Here is an 18,773-nt window from a genome sequence, read left to right on the forward strand (position 1 = left end):
AAATAACAGTTTGCATTATTCTAAGCGTCTCTGAAAAAATGCTCAACAAACAAGTTCTCTTTCCATCAGTTGTACTTTGCCTGTCATAACTCAACACTTCTCGCTAAAAAGTTCAGTCATCGGCTTCATTTCCCCACAAGGTCGAAACCATTTTCTTTTGGCGTTACACATTCGTCACACTTTCAAAACATTCACACTTTTTGATAAGTTTGCGTAAGGAGACTGCAATCACTAAACAATAATGCAATTTTTCTTCTAGGTTTTTGCTGCCTCATCTTGTATTATAACTAGCATTGTTCAATTCAGATCATCAGAAGTCTATTTTATACTTTTTCTCAGCTTTTAGGGGGTACGTTTGGCCGGGGCCCGTTGAGGAAATACGTCATCATTTCCCCCTTTCCCTTCACCTTGACAAGACCCCTGGGTTCCAATTCGAAACCCTTGGAAGATAGAAGCTTGTACATTTCTTCCGGAACCTATAAAAAATAATTAATGTTAAAAGAAAACTAAAGACTAGTGTAAAAAGTTAATATAGAAATATTACTTACTTTCTTTAAACTTTCATATAAATCGTAGGTATCATGGAAATATATACTATTTGTTAACTTAGACACCTTATAATATATATAAACCTGTATTTTATCAACGACGCCGGTACTGTCCATTCTACTAGCAACGTTTACGGTGTTTCCCCAAATGTCGTACTGTGGTTTATCCGCCCCAATCACCCCGGCAACCACCTTTCCCATGTTTAACCCTGGGTAACTTGTTTAATAAACATCAAGTTATAGTAAAATAAATACAACAGCAAATACGTTATCAAAGTTATATGTTTTCAAAGCATTCTAAGACCAACCAATCTTGAAATTAACGTTGTCAAACAACTGCTGGTTGATTTGAACAAGTTATGATTTTCTTATATAAATTATAAATAACTCAAACTGTTGATTAGTATATAAGCAACGGATTATTGATTTTCAATATATTAAAAAAAGCTTGTAAAAAAGTATACAAATGTCTTATATAATAATAAATAAATAAACCAATTCTAAAAAAGAATTTGTTGAAGGCTTATAATTGGTATAAATAAATAAAATAACATAATATAAACAAACAAACCAATTCTGAAAGTGAAGTTGTTGAAGGACTGATGATTGATGTAGGCCAACTGATGCTGCAGTCTCATGGCGAAGGTTGCTAGGCAACATATGTGGGACATATCCTTTTGGTCGTGGGTGGAATCATTCAACCCTGACGCCGCCATGTATGTCGATCCTATTGTTTTTATTTTTTCCACCTGATAGAACTCCTCTTCACTTATTATCTGTATATTAATTGTATACTTGTAGAAGTTAGAATACCAGCATACGTAAGAGAATTACTCTTTGCAGTCTCTTAGAATAAACAGTTCATTTTAGCTTGTTCTCAAAAACACCTACAAGTTAAAAGATTAAACTCAAAGAAAAATCGTAAAACATCTAACACTTTAACAAGTAAAAAATTTAGAAAATAAAAATATATAAATGAAAAATAAATTAATAAAAACTAACATTAACAGCCTTAAGCTTAGTTTTTAAAATGTCATAAGCTAATGTAACAACATTTAATGTACGAAACAACTAATATATTTACTGTATCAAAATCTGCGATGATTTCGTTGAGAAGTCTGAGACACTCAACACCTTCGTTGTTCTCTTCCAACTCAATGTAGAAGTTTGAAAAATTAACAATTGTTGCAAACATAACTGCCACACACTCACAATTCTGACAGAATAACTCGTCTGAATTCCCTCTGTAAAAAGTTATTTTTTATACTTGGTATTTTGGTTTAGATAACATTACTATTATCTTGTTTTATACTGCTAATTCTTAAATTGACCTTAAATTTACTTAACGCGTTAGTTGTTGTAATAAAATGTTTAGCATATTAAATAGCAAAGGCATTTATTTATTTAGGAAGTTTTTACTTTGCAAGTTTTTTTTTTGTACATCAAAGTTAGTTAACTGTCATACATTTTTTTACGGTCGTCTATATTTAATTTCAATACTAATTATCATAACTGTTTGGTTTTTTTGGTTTAGTTGTCAAACTTTGGGTGCATAGTAACCTCTATGTTTTTTATGTTTTAAAGTCCTTAACTAGTCTTATTACTAAACTGAAATTAAACTTTAATGTAGAAAATATTTTTTTTTACTGTTTGTCATTTCTTTAATACATTGATCAAAAACAATTAACTCTAACTACCAATACAATACCATTGTTATTAACAATGTAAACTCGTTTAAGCTAATACAAATGGGAACGGGTCTAAATTTCTCGAAGAAAAAATTGCACAATGTTACTAAATTGCACGAGAGGACACTAAATTGCACGAACACATAAATTCACAAGGGCACAAAGTTGCACGAAGAAAAATTTGCACAAGGGGATAAAATTACACGAAGACAAATTTGTACCAGGGTCAATTTTACACGACAGAAAAAAAAAGATGTCTTTGACCGAGGGTAATGGTGAGGAGCAACAGTGATAATAAAAATAAAATAATAATAATAACTAATAAAAATTAAAACAAAAAAAAATAATTAATATGAAAAAAAAGCTACCTACCGATGGTAAAGGGCTAGGCGTAACAGTGATAGTAAAAAAAATAATAAACTAGAAAAAATTATATTAAGAAAAAAAAATTCACGACCGAGGGTAAGGGTAAGGGGTAACAGTAATAAAAGAAAGTATTAAAATAAATAAAAAAAGAAACTAAAATTTAAAAAAAAAAAAATACTTATAATAAATTATATTGAAAAAAATATTCAACCCCTACAAAAATGTCTCCGTGCAAAATTTTCTGCTCGTGCAAAGTGTCTTCGTGCAATTTGTTTTACGTGCAGTTTTATCCCCTCGTGCAAAAGCGTCTACGTGCAAAAGTATCTTCGTGCAATTTTGTGCCTTCGTGCAATTTTGTACGCTCGTGCAAATTTGACAGCTACCAAGTACAAATATATGTTTTAAAACGAATTAGCTTGTCACTTTTTAATGAAAAATGTGATTATAGAACTTCAAAGAAAAAACGACCTAATTATTTAATAAATACAAGATAGTTGATTCATTGTGCTTGTTTATTAAACTTTATGTTTGCATATGTTTTTGTTTAAAAACTGTTAGTTATTTCTGTAATAAAGTGTTACTTAAACAAAAGATAAATAAATTTATTTGTCTTTTTGCTATGAGTTATATTTAATACTATCAGGTAAAAATTTTGTTTGAATAAAAAATTTATAATGTTCTACTAACTAAAATTGTTAGACAAAATTTTATTGAATAAGTTAGTTTTAGTGTTAAAAGAGGTTTATTTTGGAAAAGATGAAATTCAAAAAAAAATCGCTAAACTTACGGTTCTCTTTCAAGGAAGTATCTAGCCACGTCAACAGGTAATATATTGTGTAAAAGTTTTCTATTATACGCTTGTTTTCTCTGTACATCTTCTCTTTCTTCTGCTGCCTAATATATATGACGTTTAAAAAAGTTAGAAATAAACAAAACTATCAACGTTTAAATCTATTTAATGTTTACTAATCTCAAGTTAATTGTATAACCTTTTCTAATAGATTAAATTAGTAACCTTATAAATATAAACCTTGTCTATACTTTTATTAATCAAATTAAAAGCTTCTACATTTTTACAACTTTTTCTTAGAATTAATTAGGATTTAAATCTTAAAATAAAGTAGCTTATATAATTTTTTATTTTTTAACAAAAATAAACTTAAACGAACTTGTTTATTCCACAAATAGTCAATTTTAGCAGTTTGTTCAACCTGCCTACCTTGAACATAAATAGCAGCTACAAATAAAAATAAAATAACTGGAGTCATCAAAACAAGTGATCCCATTTGATTTGTCTCATTATACCTTTGAAAATCATTCAAATATTTAAACTTTATGTTAGTATGTCTTAGAGAAAAAAAAAATTGTATTAACAAACTTAGTTTCTATTACTAATTTTCTCTTTTTTTTTTAAGGATAGATTTTTTAAATTAAAATAAGACTTGTTAAACTTTTTTAAACTTGATAAAAAGTTTTAACAGTTTAAACCTTTAAAAAAATAGGCAGTAGTTTTAAGTAAGTCAAACTTATTACGAAGAAACTTTACTTTATTCTAAGCTCTTAAAAAACAACAAACAAACATGAAAGCGGCCATGTTGAGGTCATGGGCGTTTTGAAATAGCGACGGGTTTACCATTATGACGTAACAAGAGTAGATGATAAGTTGGGAGAGGAGAAATACGAGTTTTCCATGGCAACAAGTATCTGATGACGTCAGATGGATGCAAGACAGGAATGATAAGATCAGACAATAGGTGAAGTACTGAAATTTCTTTTTTATATAGGAAAACTTAAAGTACAAACGGTTTAAGTGTTTGAAAGTAATTTGATTTAAACAATTTTAAGAATAATAATTTGAGTTGCTGTATTTTGAAAAATACTGAGATTTGAGTCATCAAATTTTAACTGTTTTTTTTTATTATATTTATATATATATATATATATATTTATTTACTTGTGGAAAATCGCAAATAAATTCAGTTTTGCATTCAGGTCTCCCTCCAACCGAGTTCACCTGCAACTTGAACTTTTCCCTCAACAAATCCAAGTATGACGTCATACTTGGGTCGTCATAAGGTGACGTCACCGAGGTTGGTCTGGTGAACTGGGCCCTCCCCGGTCCTGCGGTTGCTAAGGGTACTTGCCTCGCGGCTTCTGATTGGATGTTGGTTGTCAGGTTGGCAACGCAGTCGGCCAATGAGACGCTTGTGTTTAATCTGAACTGGAAATTAATTTTATTAACTAAACTATAAATTAACAAATCATTTAGAAAGACATGTTGTTAGTTTTTTTATTAAAACGACGTTATACTAAAAAATGAATTGGAAAAAATCAAGACTTACAAAATCTAAAACAATACTTCATAAATAAAGTTTAAAGTGTAAGTTTTCAACAAAATTTAGAAACATATATTTTTTGGTGGAAATTTAATTATAAGTATTTAGGTTATACAAAACTTAAACTAACAAGATTTGAGACGGATACTGCGGACAAGAAAAGGGAAATCACCAAACAAATAACTAGATAAATTCTGTTTTTATTCAGGGTTGATACAATTTTTTTATTTTTTATATTGACTTCTACTGAGGAGCTTTTCTTGCTTATCTGCGGAAATTGTTAAAAATAAATGTTTATTTTATTTTTTAATATCATACATTTATTTAGTGTTTTTATCAAAGCTTTTTTTATGTAAGAAGTATTAAAAACTTTATATTTTATTTATATTAATGAATGCTAAAATAGGACAAAAAGTATTGATTAAATTTAGCTTAATTTTATATGTTATTGTAACTATATTTTTGTTTGTTTTTTGTTTAATCTTATACAATATAGGTAAGTGGTCGTCTGAAAACATTCTAGTACATACTTAAATTGATGTAATACAAACTTTATTCGCAGTAAAGTATTGTAAAGTATTTTAAAAACTTACAACATATCTGAATGTAAGAGAAGTTATTATCAGCAGAAGGGTTGCTCCACATAAGCTCAATGTTATTACCTTGTCTCTGCAAGTAAATATTAATAATAAATATTTTTTTAACGTTGTACTCTGCAAAAAATAATTACTATGAATTTTTACTAAAGTACTTTTGGAATTTAATAGTACGAGCATTCTGAGTAAGGGGAGCTGCATTAGGTTTATAACTTTGTTGTGTTATTACACTTGACTATAATAACGTTTACTAGTAGTTATTATGTATTTTGTTAAAACAATCGACGTATAAGCCTAATAAAAACATAATATTTTTTTAATAACTATACGTTTTATCTAGAGAAAAGTGCATTACATGATAAATATTTTATGCTGTAAGGAAAAGCTGAGTTTTTGTTTCAACAAAGCGAACAGTGGTACTATCAGAAACAGCTGTTTGAAAACACTAACATGGGTATTATAAGAAATTGTATTCCAACAATGCAAGTGCAAATAAAAGCGGCAAATACTGAAAATCTTGTGAAACTCAACTTTTGTTGGTTTGAATATTCCTGTTAATTAAATTTATCAGTTATCTAATTGAAAACTTTAAAATTCTAAAACAAAACTTGCGGTTAAAACAACTTTTAATATGTCTATAAATATTTGTTTTTATTTTATTTAACGTTTATGTAACTTTAATAAGTTACTAACAATAAAACAAATATTTTTTAATTTAGCTCATTTAATCATTATACAATATTTAGTTAAAATTATCTCACACATTAAAATACTGTTCAAAACTTGTCATAATGAACGTTAACATAAAATAATGCTGTTAAAATTCAACTAAACATATTTTAGTTTTTACCGAAAAGTATAGAAAACGACCTTAAAAGCTTGTTACTGAAATATCAAATATTAAAAAAATATATGTCTAATTTTAGTTATAGCAGATACTTTCTTACAAAACCTCCAATAAAATACAGAGAGTTGTTTGTTTAATTTAATTTAGCGGCCTTGAATTTGATTCAATAAAAAATTAAAAATTACGTTTGCTAGACTGATAGTATGGTAACTTCCATTCAAAAGTAATTTTTTTTTAGGTTGATTAAGTTTTCAGCCTAAAAGTCTAAAAATTTTTATTATGTCTGTATAAAACGGTAAAAGATAATTTTTTTTCGGTTTCTTTTAATTAGCATAGTATTTTTTTTCAGTTACAATCAATATACTTTACACTATTGCTGTTTAACACCTAAATTAAAGATTTAATCTTAACTTTTTATAAAATTGTCTTTCTTTCCGTTTTGTATAGTGTTAAAAACAACGAGACAAATTAATCCTCTGATTTCAAATCACAACTTCTTAAACCTCATAAACATCTTGCGTTATTTTAACACAAGTAATTTAAATCTAAGGAAAAAAATGACAATCCCAAATAATTTTTGATGTTTCAAACAATATTTTATACTTATTTTAAAAGTGCTATCAACCTCAAAATAAAAAACTAAAAGTAAACCCCAAACGACCTTATTGATAACTTATTAAAATTTATAACAAGTTCAAATAGTAAACGGAATGTTTTTTGAGTTTGCGCTGTTTTCAGTTCATTTCATACTGAACAAAAAAAACACATACAAAACAACTCTGTATACACAATCTACATGCTACTTACAACGTCATTTTGAAGTTTTTACGGTTATCAAGACTGGATAAAGCTTAAATAATACCATACTTTGTTATAATTTTTTTATATCAAACTTGCTTAAGTCGAAAAATAATATCTAAATTCATCTATATAGAGGTTAGAAAAGTTTAAATTTTGTACGCCTTGCTATTACTTTAACTTATGTCAACTCAGCAGGATAAAAAGATTTCGTACATAGAATAACAAAAATTCAACCGACTTTAAACACTGAATCTTCTGAACAGCAGTTGAAATGGCTTCCCCTGTCAATGTCCTGGAATCCGTTTGAACCAATTGCCTGGTTGAGAAATTCCAGGACTTCTCCGTCAACTAAAACCTGTTTGTTTGATTGACCCAACACGTCGTCTGCGCCTACACTGGAGAAGTTGAAATAAACTAAAATACTAAGATTGATTTTAAATACTTGAGTTTATTATAGTGTTTTCAATGTGTATTTTTTAAGTACGTTTAAGTTTTTTGAATCAAAAAACTGATTTTTAACAAACTTCTTTTTTCTGTTAGTCTACGTAGCTACTTTTCGGATTTTTTATATTTCTTAATTTAACTTTAAAAATAGAATAATGCCTGGTCTTTAGACTTTGATAGTGACATTTCTTTCTTTTAAGTAAAAATTATGGTTAAACCTTATGTAGTGAATATGTATAAATATTTTCTGTTTGCAAAAAAAAATGTTTTTATTTTTATTTTCTATATATATAAGTCAATCGGGTTAAAAAGTAAATATAAATTTAAACATTCAAGATACCCTTACAAAATCTTTAAATTTGTAAATCATAAAATTATATCAATCTGTGGTTTTATAAGTTTATAAAAGCAATTTTTATCTTTGTAAACTTTTTTTCTTCATTTTAAAATACCATATGCCAATTGTATGTAAGTTTTTCATAAACCAAAACAAGGTTTTATCATAACTAGAATTTCGTTTTTTGATTTTAGTATTAAAAGCTTGTCAATCTATCTAAAGTGTTTTTTTTTTGTTCTTGTATGACGTATGTTTAAGTTTTATCAAAAGTTTCATGTGACTTTTGAATTGATAAAAACGTCATAAAACTATAAAAACAAAAGTTAGCTGAAACTATAACATTAAGTTTTGGTTAAAAATAGCTTCGTTAATCTGTTTATATGGTATAGGTTTCAAATATGCACGAAAGGAAACTTTTGCACGATGTTAATTTTTGCATGGCGCTGTTTTCGCACCATTTTCACTTTTGCTCGAAGACTTTTTTACACGGGTTGGATTTTTACTAGTTTATTTTTTATTTTATTTTACTATTACTGTTACCGCTAACCCTTACCTTTGCTTTGGTCATTAACTTGTTTTTCTTATTTTCTGTAAAATTCTACTTTTTACAACTATCACTGTTGACCCTAAACCTTACCCTTGATCGGTATTTTTCAAAACAATTTTTGCTTTTTTTTTTATTTTCTTTTTTCTTTACGATCACTATTACTTTTTATCCCTAACATCGGTCGGAAAATTTTTTTCATTGTTTTTATAATTAATTTTTAAATTTTTACTCCAATGAAAAATTACCCTTTGAGCAAAGGTATCGCTTTGTGCAAAAGTATCTTTGTTTCTAAGTGTCCTTTCGTGCAAAAATACCTTAATGCATATTTGACCCGTCCCGTTTATATGGTACATACCATTTTTGCTAGTAATGATTTTTTTTTTGGTTAAAAATCGAAATGTTTTAGAACATGTACAAAATAACTTTTGTATAATCTTTCCTAGTTTAGTGGGTTGGTAAGGATCTAATGGAACAAACACAAACAGACCACAATTGTATATAAACACGAAGCTAACTTTTAAAACCCTAATTTAAGCTACATTTGCAAACGAAATGTCATCGTCACTGTTGTAGTTTGAATCTGTTATGACCTAATTCTCGATTTCTTGTTTAATCGTTACTTCACACTAACCCGATAATTTCGAGTTCCTTATTTTTTATGACATCACAATAACATACCCGATGATTTCGAGTTCCTTGTTTCCCCTTTTGCCCCTCTTATCTCTTCGGCCAGAAAATTTTCTGTCCATTTTCGAGCTTCCAATATTAGAAGAGGAAGTTGGCCTTGAAACCGTCTGTAAAATTAATAAATATTGTTACATATTATTATTTTATAGTTAAAAGATAGTAAGTCTGTTTTCCAAAAAATACATAAACAATGTGATTAGTTAATTGTCAAAAATAGTCTTGTACGTAAAATAGACAATAAGAATAAATATTTTCAGCAGTTTTAAGTCGACGTATAAATTCTGTTTTATTAACTAAACCGCGAGAAAACGGTTTATAAAGACTGTTTATAAGTTGAAAAAACTGGTTGTTTAAAATTTGATGATTGTTTAAGATTTTTATTAAAAAGATCATTCGTCATTAGAAGCATGTAATTTTTAACAAAAAAGCTTAAAATTAAATAAATCCGTTGACACAGCGATTTAAATGACAAAACATTTCGAAAAATAGCGTACTATTTTCCTATAAAGTTGAATATTAATATTAAATAAGTTCGTTGTTTTTATTAAAATAATATCATACATAAATAATTTAAATGACATTTTGACCTACAAAACTTGATTTTTGGGAATTTTTTAACTTTTATAAGTATTCTTTTAAGTTCTAATAAAGCTTGGAACGAGATATATAGCTAAAAGATGTTTTAATTTTTAAATTTATGTACAAGGATGAAAATATTATAACTTGTTAAAAACCATTAAAAAACGTGCTTCAAGTAAAATAGTACGAATATGTTTTACTAGTGTGAAGTACTTTTATTTCTAAAACTGTTAAACTATCTTTTTACAAATAAATATATGTCCTGATTTTTTTATCAGTTAAGTTGTTTGGAGAAGTCTGTTATTTCCAATTTTTTTTACAAAGTTAATTTATACTTTCTTGTGCATTTTAAAATTATATTACGAATACACTTAAAGCATAAGCATGTATATTGTTATATAAAAAACTTTATCTTTTTTCTTCTGTCCGACAATCAGAAATGTTTCGATATTTCTTTCCTTGAGATAAGAATCTCTTTCATGTCCGAAACCCGGCTCCACGTCATAATCGTCGTTTAAATAACCCAACGTCTCCTTTGTTATGTGGATTCGACTGTTGCGTTGTTTTTAAGTTAGTAATATGACATGGTAAACTAAAAGTGATATTCATTTTAATTTCATTTCTACAGCTCATATGCTTTTCTAAATACAGTACTTGATCTAGCAAGTGTATTATAAATAACTCTATCCTAAAAAATCGTATATTTAGAAAAAGTTTTTACTCTACGGTTATAACAAAACTAAAAACTGTTTAATATTTTCCATAGATATCGCAAAAAATATTTTGCTTAATTGTTACTTTTTTGCAGTTAAAGCTAGTTTGTTAAATGTTAAACAAGCCAACAGTTGATAGTAAAAAGAAAAACAATCAAAAATATAATTATGACGTCATACCCGGCCATCCCACCGCTTTCCATGTGATTGGCCAATGTGGCATCGTTGCTCCAAACATCGAACTGCCACTTTTTAAGTCCCAGAACGCCGCAGTGAACCCGACCACTGTGAATGCCGACTCTCATGTTCAACTGGGGAATTCCCGTTACTTCTCGAACTAATCTGTGTTATTAATTTTATAAAAGTAAAGGCAGTTATAAATTACAACTCTAAAACCTTTAAAACACAAATGATGTTAAAAAGCATTAAAATTTTTAGTCAATTGGAAATTTACTAATGATTGACAACAAAAACAAAATTGTATGTTGTAACTAAACCAGTTAAAAGACTTATTTTATATTTCTATACTCTTGGATATCTATAACTGTTTATACTTCGTGAAAAAAATAACACTTAATGATTTTATATAATACATTCAGAAAGAATTGTATTTGAAAACTATGTTTTGATTTAAATGTAACAGCTTGAAACATTATCAACTTGAATCATTATCAGTACAATTACGTTAAGTTGCAACCATATGCTATGTACCATCTTTAAACATCTAAAACACTATTTACAACTAACGAAATGGTGTCAATCATGTCAAGTCCCATTTGCACGCATGACTGAGCATGGTCCGGTCTCGGTTCAGGAAGTCCTGACACACAATAATAACAATCTCCTAATATCTTAATTCTGAGGCAGTTGTTCTCCTTGGAAAAAAAATATATTTGAATTGTTATTTATTAAACAAGGTAAAGACTTTAGAAAGCATTTTGTTCATAAATGGTTGAAAATCTTGAAAGCAAATTAGCATATAATATGATTTATACCAGTAGTTGTATATTTTTAAATGATTTCTTTTAAGTTATTCAGATGAATTCAGTTTTTTAACTAAATACTTTTTTATATCTAACTCACAGCAGCTAACTTGTCAAATCTTCTGAACAATTGATGGAGAGTTCTTACAAGGTTGGCAGCACTGCATTGAGATGCCAACAATGTAAATCCTTCAATGTCAGCGAATAGTATACTGGTAAAATATTATAAAAGTTATATTCAAAATGTATAGAAAATAGAAAAATTATTTTTGTAGTGTTTGTAACGTTAATTACTTCATTTATTACCAATACTAAATATCTTACAGTACTTATGTATTAAAATTTAGTATGTGAATTAGTTATATGATAATCTAACCTGACATTGGTGTATTTTTGAATGTATATTTTATGAAACTGTTGATGTTCCGGTTTCGCTTGATCGATGTCAGCTTTCATTTCCATAGCAACATGACGTGGCAACACTGACAACAATAGTCCTTCCTGTGTGAAATTTATAAAAAATATTAAGTTGTTATTTATTTACATTACTAGAAAAATAAAATTTATTAAGTATACTTTTGTGTATAACGTTTTACGTAATTTAGTAAAAATTCCAATAAAAAAGCATATGGTTTTAGCACGTACTAGCTAAAAAACAACAGTTATTTGTGGACAGAAGAAAATAAATTTATTTTTTAGCCTACTGCTTTGTTCATCTGTTTAATCAAAAATAAAGATTTAACTATTTTATACGAACAAAGGTAAACAGTTCTGTCTTCAAATTAAGGAAGGCTTTTCTTTTTTAATTTGTTATTTTTAAGTAACTATAATTTTGAACAAGTTATATATCTATTGTCTTTAACTACGAAAACAAAGTTATATAAACAAATCTATCTTACGTTTAGTAGTGAAAATAACTTATTTATTTTTAAAACTTTAAGAAATTCAAATTCTCATAAAAAAAGAGAACCGCCTAAATTCTGCTAAACTATTTTTACACCTATGTTATAGCTTTTATTTTTTTTTTTCAATTTACCTTTACCTTCAGAAAAATTATAAAGTAACTTACGCTCAGTATAAAAACTAATAAACTACTTTAACACAGTTTCTCTCACCTGCTGAAGATTCTGCTTCTGAAGACTGATCCTTGCCTCGATGCAGCTCTTGGTCTCGGTGAACGCCTTCCTCTGAACCAATTCTGCTGACCACCTCGCCATAAGACACACCACGTAAGCGCATAAATACATTATTACGTCAGCTAACAACTGCGTGATGTCATAATGTTAAATTATTTCGGGTTTAGCTATGAACTATTAAACTATTAGTATAACTAACATAGGAGCTTTTAAGTATTAGAAAAAGTATTAAACAATTAGTGAATTTATTCTTTCAATAATTTATTGTTATTTATATTTATTTATTGTTATATATATTTATTAAACAATAAGTTTTAAATTTTTTATAAAGCAAAATGTAAATTTTAACTTAAATTAGTTTTAACTATGCAAGATTTATAAAATTTTTATGTTAGTCTTTCTTTCAAAGTTGGACTTTACATAAAAATTTGACACACCAAGTATGTTACTTATGGGAAACAGTGTGCTTATTAAATAAATCTTGTCCTTTTTAATGAAAACATAACCCCAATTTATCTACTCACTAGCTGGTAGTACTAAAACAATATAATTTTTTTTTTAACTTTAGCGATGGTCATAAATCAAACAGAAAGACTAAGTTTAAATTAACTTAAGTTTAATTGTTATTTTTCTATTCCTTTTTTTCAAACCGAAAAGTTAATAAAAAATATCATTGTAGTATAAATTTAGTTCTAACTAACTACTAACTTTTAATCCTAAAACTAGTTATTTTCAACTTTTATTTAAGCTATATTGAAGGCAAGTTTAAACAAATATTGAAATGTTAGTTGCTTAGTGTTTAGAAAAAGAGGTTGTAAAAAGACGTAGACAAAAATAAATGTTAAAACTTTTCACACTTCAGATTCAACATAAGAAAAAAAATTGCAGTGTTGCTTTTATAACTTTTTAACAAAAAACAGAAAACATCTGCAATTGGAACTTTAAAAATTTAAACGTACCTTACTAATACTTTTTTAGTTTTTAAAATAAATAAATAGACCAAGAAAAATATAGACTAACCAAAAGCTAAATTATAAAACTTAGCTTTATACAAAATGGTCAACTGACAAAAAAGTATTTATTTTTTGTTTTTAATAATTTACATTAAAGAAGTTTAGATTAAAATAAGTATTCAAATAAAAAAGGGTTACATGTAATATGTTTAAAATAAACTCTTTAAACATGTTGAAGTTATGTATTAAGGATTTAAGTAATAAACCAAAACAACTTTTAAAACTTTGGCACATTACTGACCACGATACAAGGTTTGAAATTATTTTATTCTATATTTACTTGTTGCTTTTATTGTTTCGTGTAACTTAAAAAATAATATTAGTAATACTTTAACAACTATAATAAAACTAGAACTTAACATCTTTGAAGTGAAGTAACATTCAAGGTCAACGGAAAAACAACAAATGCACTTAATATAAAAGTTATAAACTCATCATTATTTTGACTAGATAAGTAGTTTTTTTAGAATTTATACAAGATTTACATGACATTTCACCTTTTACACGAAGTTACTTAACTTTATTTAAACGTGAGTTTTTTGTATATTTTTAATTCTGCATGCTATTTATAGAAACCCTGGATTAAGTTTTTTTTTTGTTTATTCAAATTAGTAGCTGTTTTTTTTTGTAATATTTAGTGTTGATAATTTTCATAAAAGTTTTAGTTTTTAATCAGACTTTGTTAAAGTTGTTTTTATGTTATAATAAAACTTTTAGTTTGTGTATAACATTTTTTTCTGTTTTAATCTTGTTTTAATCAACTAAAGTAAACGTAAAAAAGTATTCTTATTAGAAGCTAAACTTGAAATGCATTTTCTACCGAAAATATCGAAAAAAACTAGTAAACGCTGTCACACCGTTTTGACTATTTATAACTCTTTGTAAAAAAATTTTATTAAAAGTAGAAAACAAATAGAATCATTTCGTTAACCTGCAAATTGTATACCATTCTGCTTAGATTAGCTATAAAAGACGCATTTTTCAATGTATTATTGTGTTTTTCAATAAAACAAAATCTAGTATAGATACAAATAAACTTTCCTGTTAAGTACTATCTGAAGACAAATAAGATAATTCAACAAAAGTTAATATGAATTAAGTTTATGAAAATATTAAAAACAAATTAAGATCCTCATACAAACCTGCTGATAGTGAACTATTTTATTTGGATTGGCCTTGTAAGACATAGTTAGATGAGCGGTGATGAGAAGTAGACACGTGACCACTAGGTGACTTATTGGGATCGGCATCATTGTGAAGAGAATGTAAGTTGTGAAGATCGTCAGCCACGCCATGTATGAAGAACTTAAAAATTCAAGAGTTTAAATTATATTTACTTTAACTAATGATTTACTTAAAACTTGAAAGTTAAATTAAAAAAAGCGTAAAAATCAGTTTAGTATACTAGTATGAAGAACTAGAAAGTGTTAAATTGTTTTTAAACTTTATTATGTTTGAACCGGAATTAAGAAAAGTTTTTAAATGTATTTACTTTGAATAAAAGTTTACTTGAAAAACCAAATAAATCTAAATCGCAATAACTTGTTTGTATACTTTTATTTGTAAATAGAAAATTGAGAAATGATTCATTCAAAACATTTTTATAAAATAAACAAATAAAATCGATACAGCTGACACTTATCAATTACCTTTGTTAGCAACTAATTTAAAAACTAAATTATGAGTAAGTAAACAGTTAGAGGTTTTATCAGATAATATTCAATTAATACAAATAAGCATAATTAAGCAAAATTGATAAGAGATAGATTGAAAGTCTATGATTACATAATTATAAATAACTTAATTAGTTATTTAACAACGATAAGCAAACGTATAAATATAAAAACAAAACAAACAATGAAAGTAATAAAATAAGCCACAAACAACAGTCATAACAACTTATAAAGGTTAAATTTATAAATGTACTGTTGATTGCACAAATTAGGTTTAAACGTTTTTATAAATAAAGATTCTAAAACACTTAGATGATAATCATTACGTGCTTTACTTATAATTGAAAAATTGTTATCACTATAGCTATTTGAACAATCAGAATTGTTTATTAAGTATTTGACAATCGCCAATGACCTGTTAGGTGAATTTTTAAAACCCGTGTCAATCCAACTTCTAAAGGATTTTGAAATATATTGGTCTCTTCTAATATGAAATCTTTGGGATGTTCTGCCGATATACAGCTTATTGAAGTTAACAGTTTTTTCAACTTTATAAACCATGAAAGATAATATACGACATAATTTACGTACATTCAAAAAAGTTTTAATTTTTGTATATAAATACTTAGAGTAAAGAGAATAAATACAGCTTGAAAATGTTAGAAAAAATTAATATTGAGAAATAAACAATTAATAAAAATGCAAAAATTTAGCAAAAAACAGTCAAATTTTCTTTAAAATTGTCAGACTTAAAATAATACAAAGATAAAAAACGTCTTAAATAATATAAATATGCATTTTAACATGTTCTATTTCAGTATTAAGAATTTTCAGAAAAATTACTTAATTGAGAAGAAAAAAACAGCAGATTCTATTTAAAGAACTGTAGAGGTGCATATTATTACTAAATGAGAGAAAAATATGTTATTAAGTAAAATCTGTAAATAAAGTAACACCGGGATGTTATTAATAGTTGTTTGAGCGTTACAAAATTTTATTGTTTATTAGATGTCAAGATGGTGAAAAAATTAAAAATATATTTTAAAAGCTTTTGTAGTAGAGAAAATCAATATAAAATATATTTTTATTTTTGTAAGTGTTAATATAACCGTATGAATAATTTTGCATTTTTTTCTTAACTAAGTTGTATTAAGTTTTTTATTTGCTTTTTGTACTTTTGTAACTCAATGCAGTTTTTAAATTAAGCTGAGTTTTTATTTTGTTTATAGTACCAAACATCAAATATAATACTTTAAATATATTTTTGTTGTATTAGAATTATTAGAAGTTCTACTGTTTGTTTTTGTTTTCGTAAATAAAAGAGAGTGAACCAAAGTCTTGAGTTTTCATTGAAAAATACTTGAAACAAAATTGCATTCAAAATTATTAAAAGCCTTGTTGAGTTCAGTTTTGTCTAGTTTGTGGTAAAAACGGTTTTGAAAGTTAGGAAAAAATTCAAAACAGAATTCATGCCAATTTTGTTAGTAGCTCCCAAATCTACTCATAAAATAAAACAGAGTTTTAGTGAACTCAGCAAAATAAGGACATTTTTGAAGTTGATTAATACTTATTGCAAAGTACCGTCTGTTAACTCTTTTGAGCATATTTGTTCAAGCTTAAAACGTCGTTCGCTGGTTTTATACTAACAAAAACAAGAAAAGACAAATAATACGTCAAAACAACCTTGACTGAGAGAAATAACACTTATTCTACATTTTTTTAAAAAAAGAATGTAATGAATAATTATTTTTTTTTTACTGTAGAATTTATGGTGCCAAATGACTGTACTCAAAGTAGAATTTTCTTCATAATACTAAATTTTTTTATTTTCAAAAGTGGTTAAGTAAACACTTTAAAGTAAAAACCATATCTTCAGAGAAAACACTTGTTTTAAGTTATTCTTAATAATAGTTTTGCTAATAAACAAAGAATTAAATATTTTTCTATGATCTAAGTTTGGTATTTCAATACAAAACATTAGTAACAAAATGTATAAAAATACAGTTAAACAAGTAGGAAAAACTGTTTAATTAACTTTTAAGTAAAAAGTAATTATATGATCAAAAATAAGAGATCAGAAATCTTAGCTGCACACTTGGTCTTTTATTAAATTTTATGAAAAAAAGTTGTGTAAAAGAAACACGATATTAATTTTTATCTGTTTAAATAGTTTAATTTGTAAAACTTTTTTTTCTTTTTACTTTTGTAAACACTATTACATGGATAAATACATCTTTTTTTAAAGTAAAACGTAACATAATACAAACAACACTTTTTATATAAACATAAAAAAGTTTTTGATGTTATCTATTAAGCTTAATAACTCAAAAGCTGACCAATTACAGAAGTTGACCTAATGACATAGAAAAAATTGGAGAGCTAAAAGTCTACATTAACAAAAGAGAAATTTAATTCAGTACAACAATAAGCGAATTAAATTTAAAGAAGAGAAGTTTTAGCCATATAATAAAAACTGTAATTCAAAATACATTCAAAGTTTTTCTCAGAGCTCTCAGAAATTATTATCAGAAATCAGTACAATCTCAAAAAACAGTTAGACTGTTTATAAAAAACGACAAAATAGTTGTTAATAAACTTAAAGAACTCATATTATTTTGTATGTAGTGTATCAAAGCTTATTGAAAGTTATGAAACTATTTTTTTTTATAAGGTTTAAATCTATAACCAAATTAAAATATAAAACCAATATCAACCTGATGTTTTAACTTATAAACTGACAACAATTGTTTATACTGACCTGTGAGGTTCAACTAATGCAATCATTATGATGTTGATGACGATCAAAAACGTCATTATGACGTAAGAAATGAATTTCACCACCTGATGACGCACTGTGTTACATTTGAAACACACCTGTAAAATATTTTATCTGTTTAAATCATAAAGCATAAATTATAAATATGTTTTACTAGACAAGCTTATGAACAACTTTTTACCTTAACAGTTTGTAGTTTATAATATTATCATTTTAATCTTACATCTCATTCTGAAAAAATTAAGATAAAATACTATAAAGTTACTGGATAGGATAACAGTGGGAAACGTTTTATAAAAACTTAAAGCGAGTTAAATATATATATATTTAAGTAGATTAATAATTTCCTTGCTCATTTGTTATATTTTATAAAATCACGTAAATTGAAAACTTTTGCTTTTTTTTCAACAAGAGTACAGTTTGTTGTATAGTTCTAAAAAAGTCATAAATAAAAACATAAATGAAATTATTTAAATTAAGAGTAAAAGGAAACTAAATGTACTTGTAATTAAATATTAGTATAAACCTCTTAAACATTTTATGCAAAAGTATTAAAATGTAAATTTAACTTATGAAGTTTAGGTACACCTTAAACAAACTAAATTGAAATTTTTCATATACCTGTAGAAATATAGATAGTAACATTAAAATTGCCATTCCACAAGCAAACACCGGATTCATTGTCAATTTATCTGGTTTGTAG

At 26.5% G+C, this 18,773-nt stretch overlaps 1 protein-coding gene across 1 annotated transcript; it reads right to left on the minus strand.

Annotated features, from left to right (window-relative positions):
• Window positions 1-335: 335 nt before the first annotated feature.
• Window positions 336-18,117, minus strand: LOC145843122 (adenylate cyclase type 5-like). Its single transcript, XM_082950584.1, has 20 exons — window positions 18,053-18,117; window positions 14,764-14,926; window positions 12,588-12,737; window positions 11,849-11,973; window positions 11,573-11,684; window positions 11,237-11,364; window positions 10,670-10,831; window positions 10,184-10,328; window positions 9,189-9,304; window positions 7,421-7,577; window positions 5,985-6,085; window positions 5,601-5,607; window positions 4,557-4,823; window positions 4,183-4,364; window positions 3,772-3,907; window positions 3,390-3,496; window positions 1,633-1,792; window positions 1,120-1,324; window positions 633-757; window positions 336-476 (listed from the first exon to the last, which is right to left on the minus strand). Exons 1-20 carry the CDS (start codon window positions 18,106-18,108, stop codon window positions 336-338), a joined length of 2,745 nt encoding a protein of 914 aa, XP_082806710.1. The 5' UTR covers window positions 18,109-18,117.
• Window positions 18,118-18,773: the final 656 nt, after the last annotated feature.

Source organism: Thalia democratica, chromosome 8 (assembly GCF_965202585.1).
Source record: "Thalia democratica chromosome 8, ktThaDemo2.hap1.1, whole genome shotgun sequence".
In the NCBI taxonomy this organism is placed as follows: domain Eukaryota; kingdom Metazoa; phylum Chordata; class Thaliacea; order Salpida; family Salpidae; genus Thalia; species Thalia democratica.

What these genes read in the sequence shown, in the direction of transcription:
- LOC145843122 (XM_082950584.1), bottom strand. Translation starts at nt 18,108, where the DNA reads ATGACGTTTTTGATCGTCATCAACATCATAATGATTGCATTAGTTGAA. An exon ending in GACATGATTGACACCATTTC is followed by an intron (nt 10,832 to 11,236) that starts GTTAGTTGTAAA and finishes TTAATAACACAG; the next exon opens with ATTAGTTCGAGAAGTAACGG. An exon ending in ACTATTTGTGGAATAAACAA is followed by an intron (nt 3,497 to 3,771) that starts GTTCGTTTAAGT and finishes CATATATATTAG; the next exon opens with GCAGCAGAAGAAAGAGAAGA.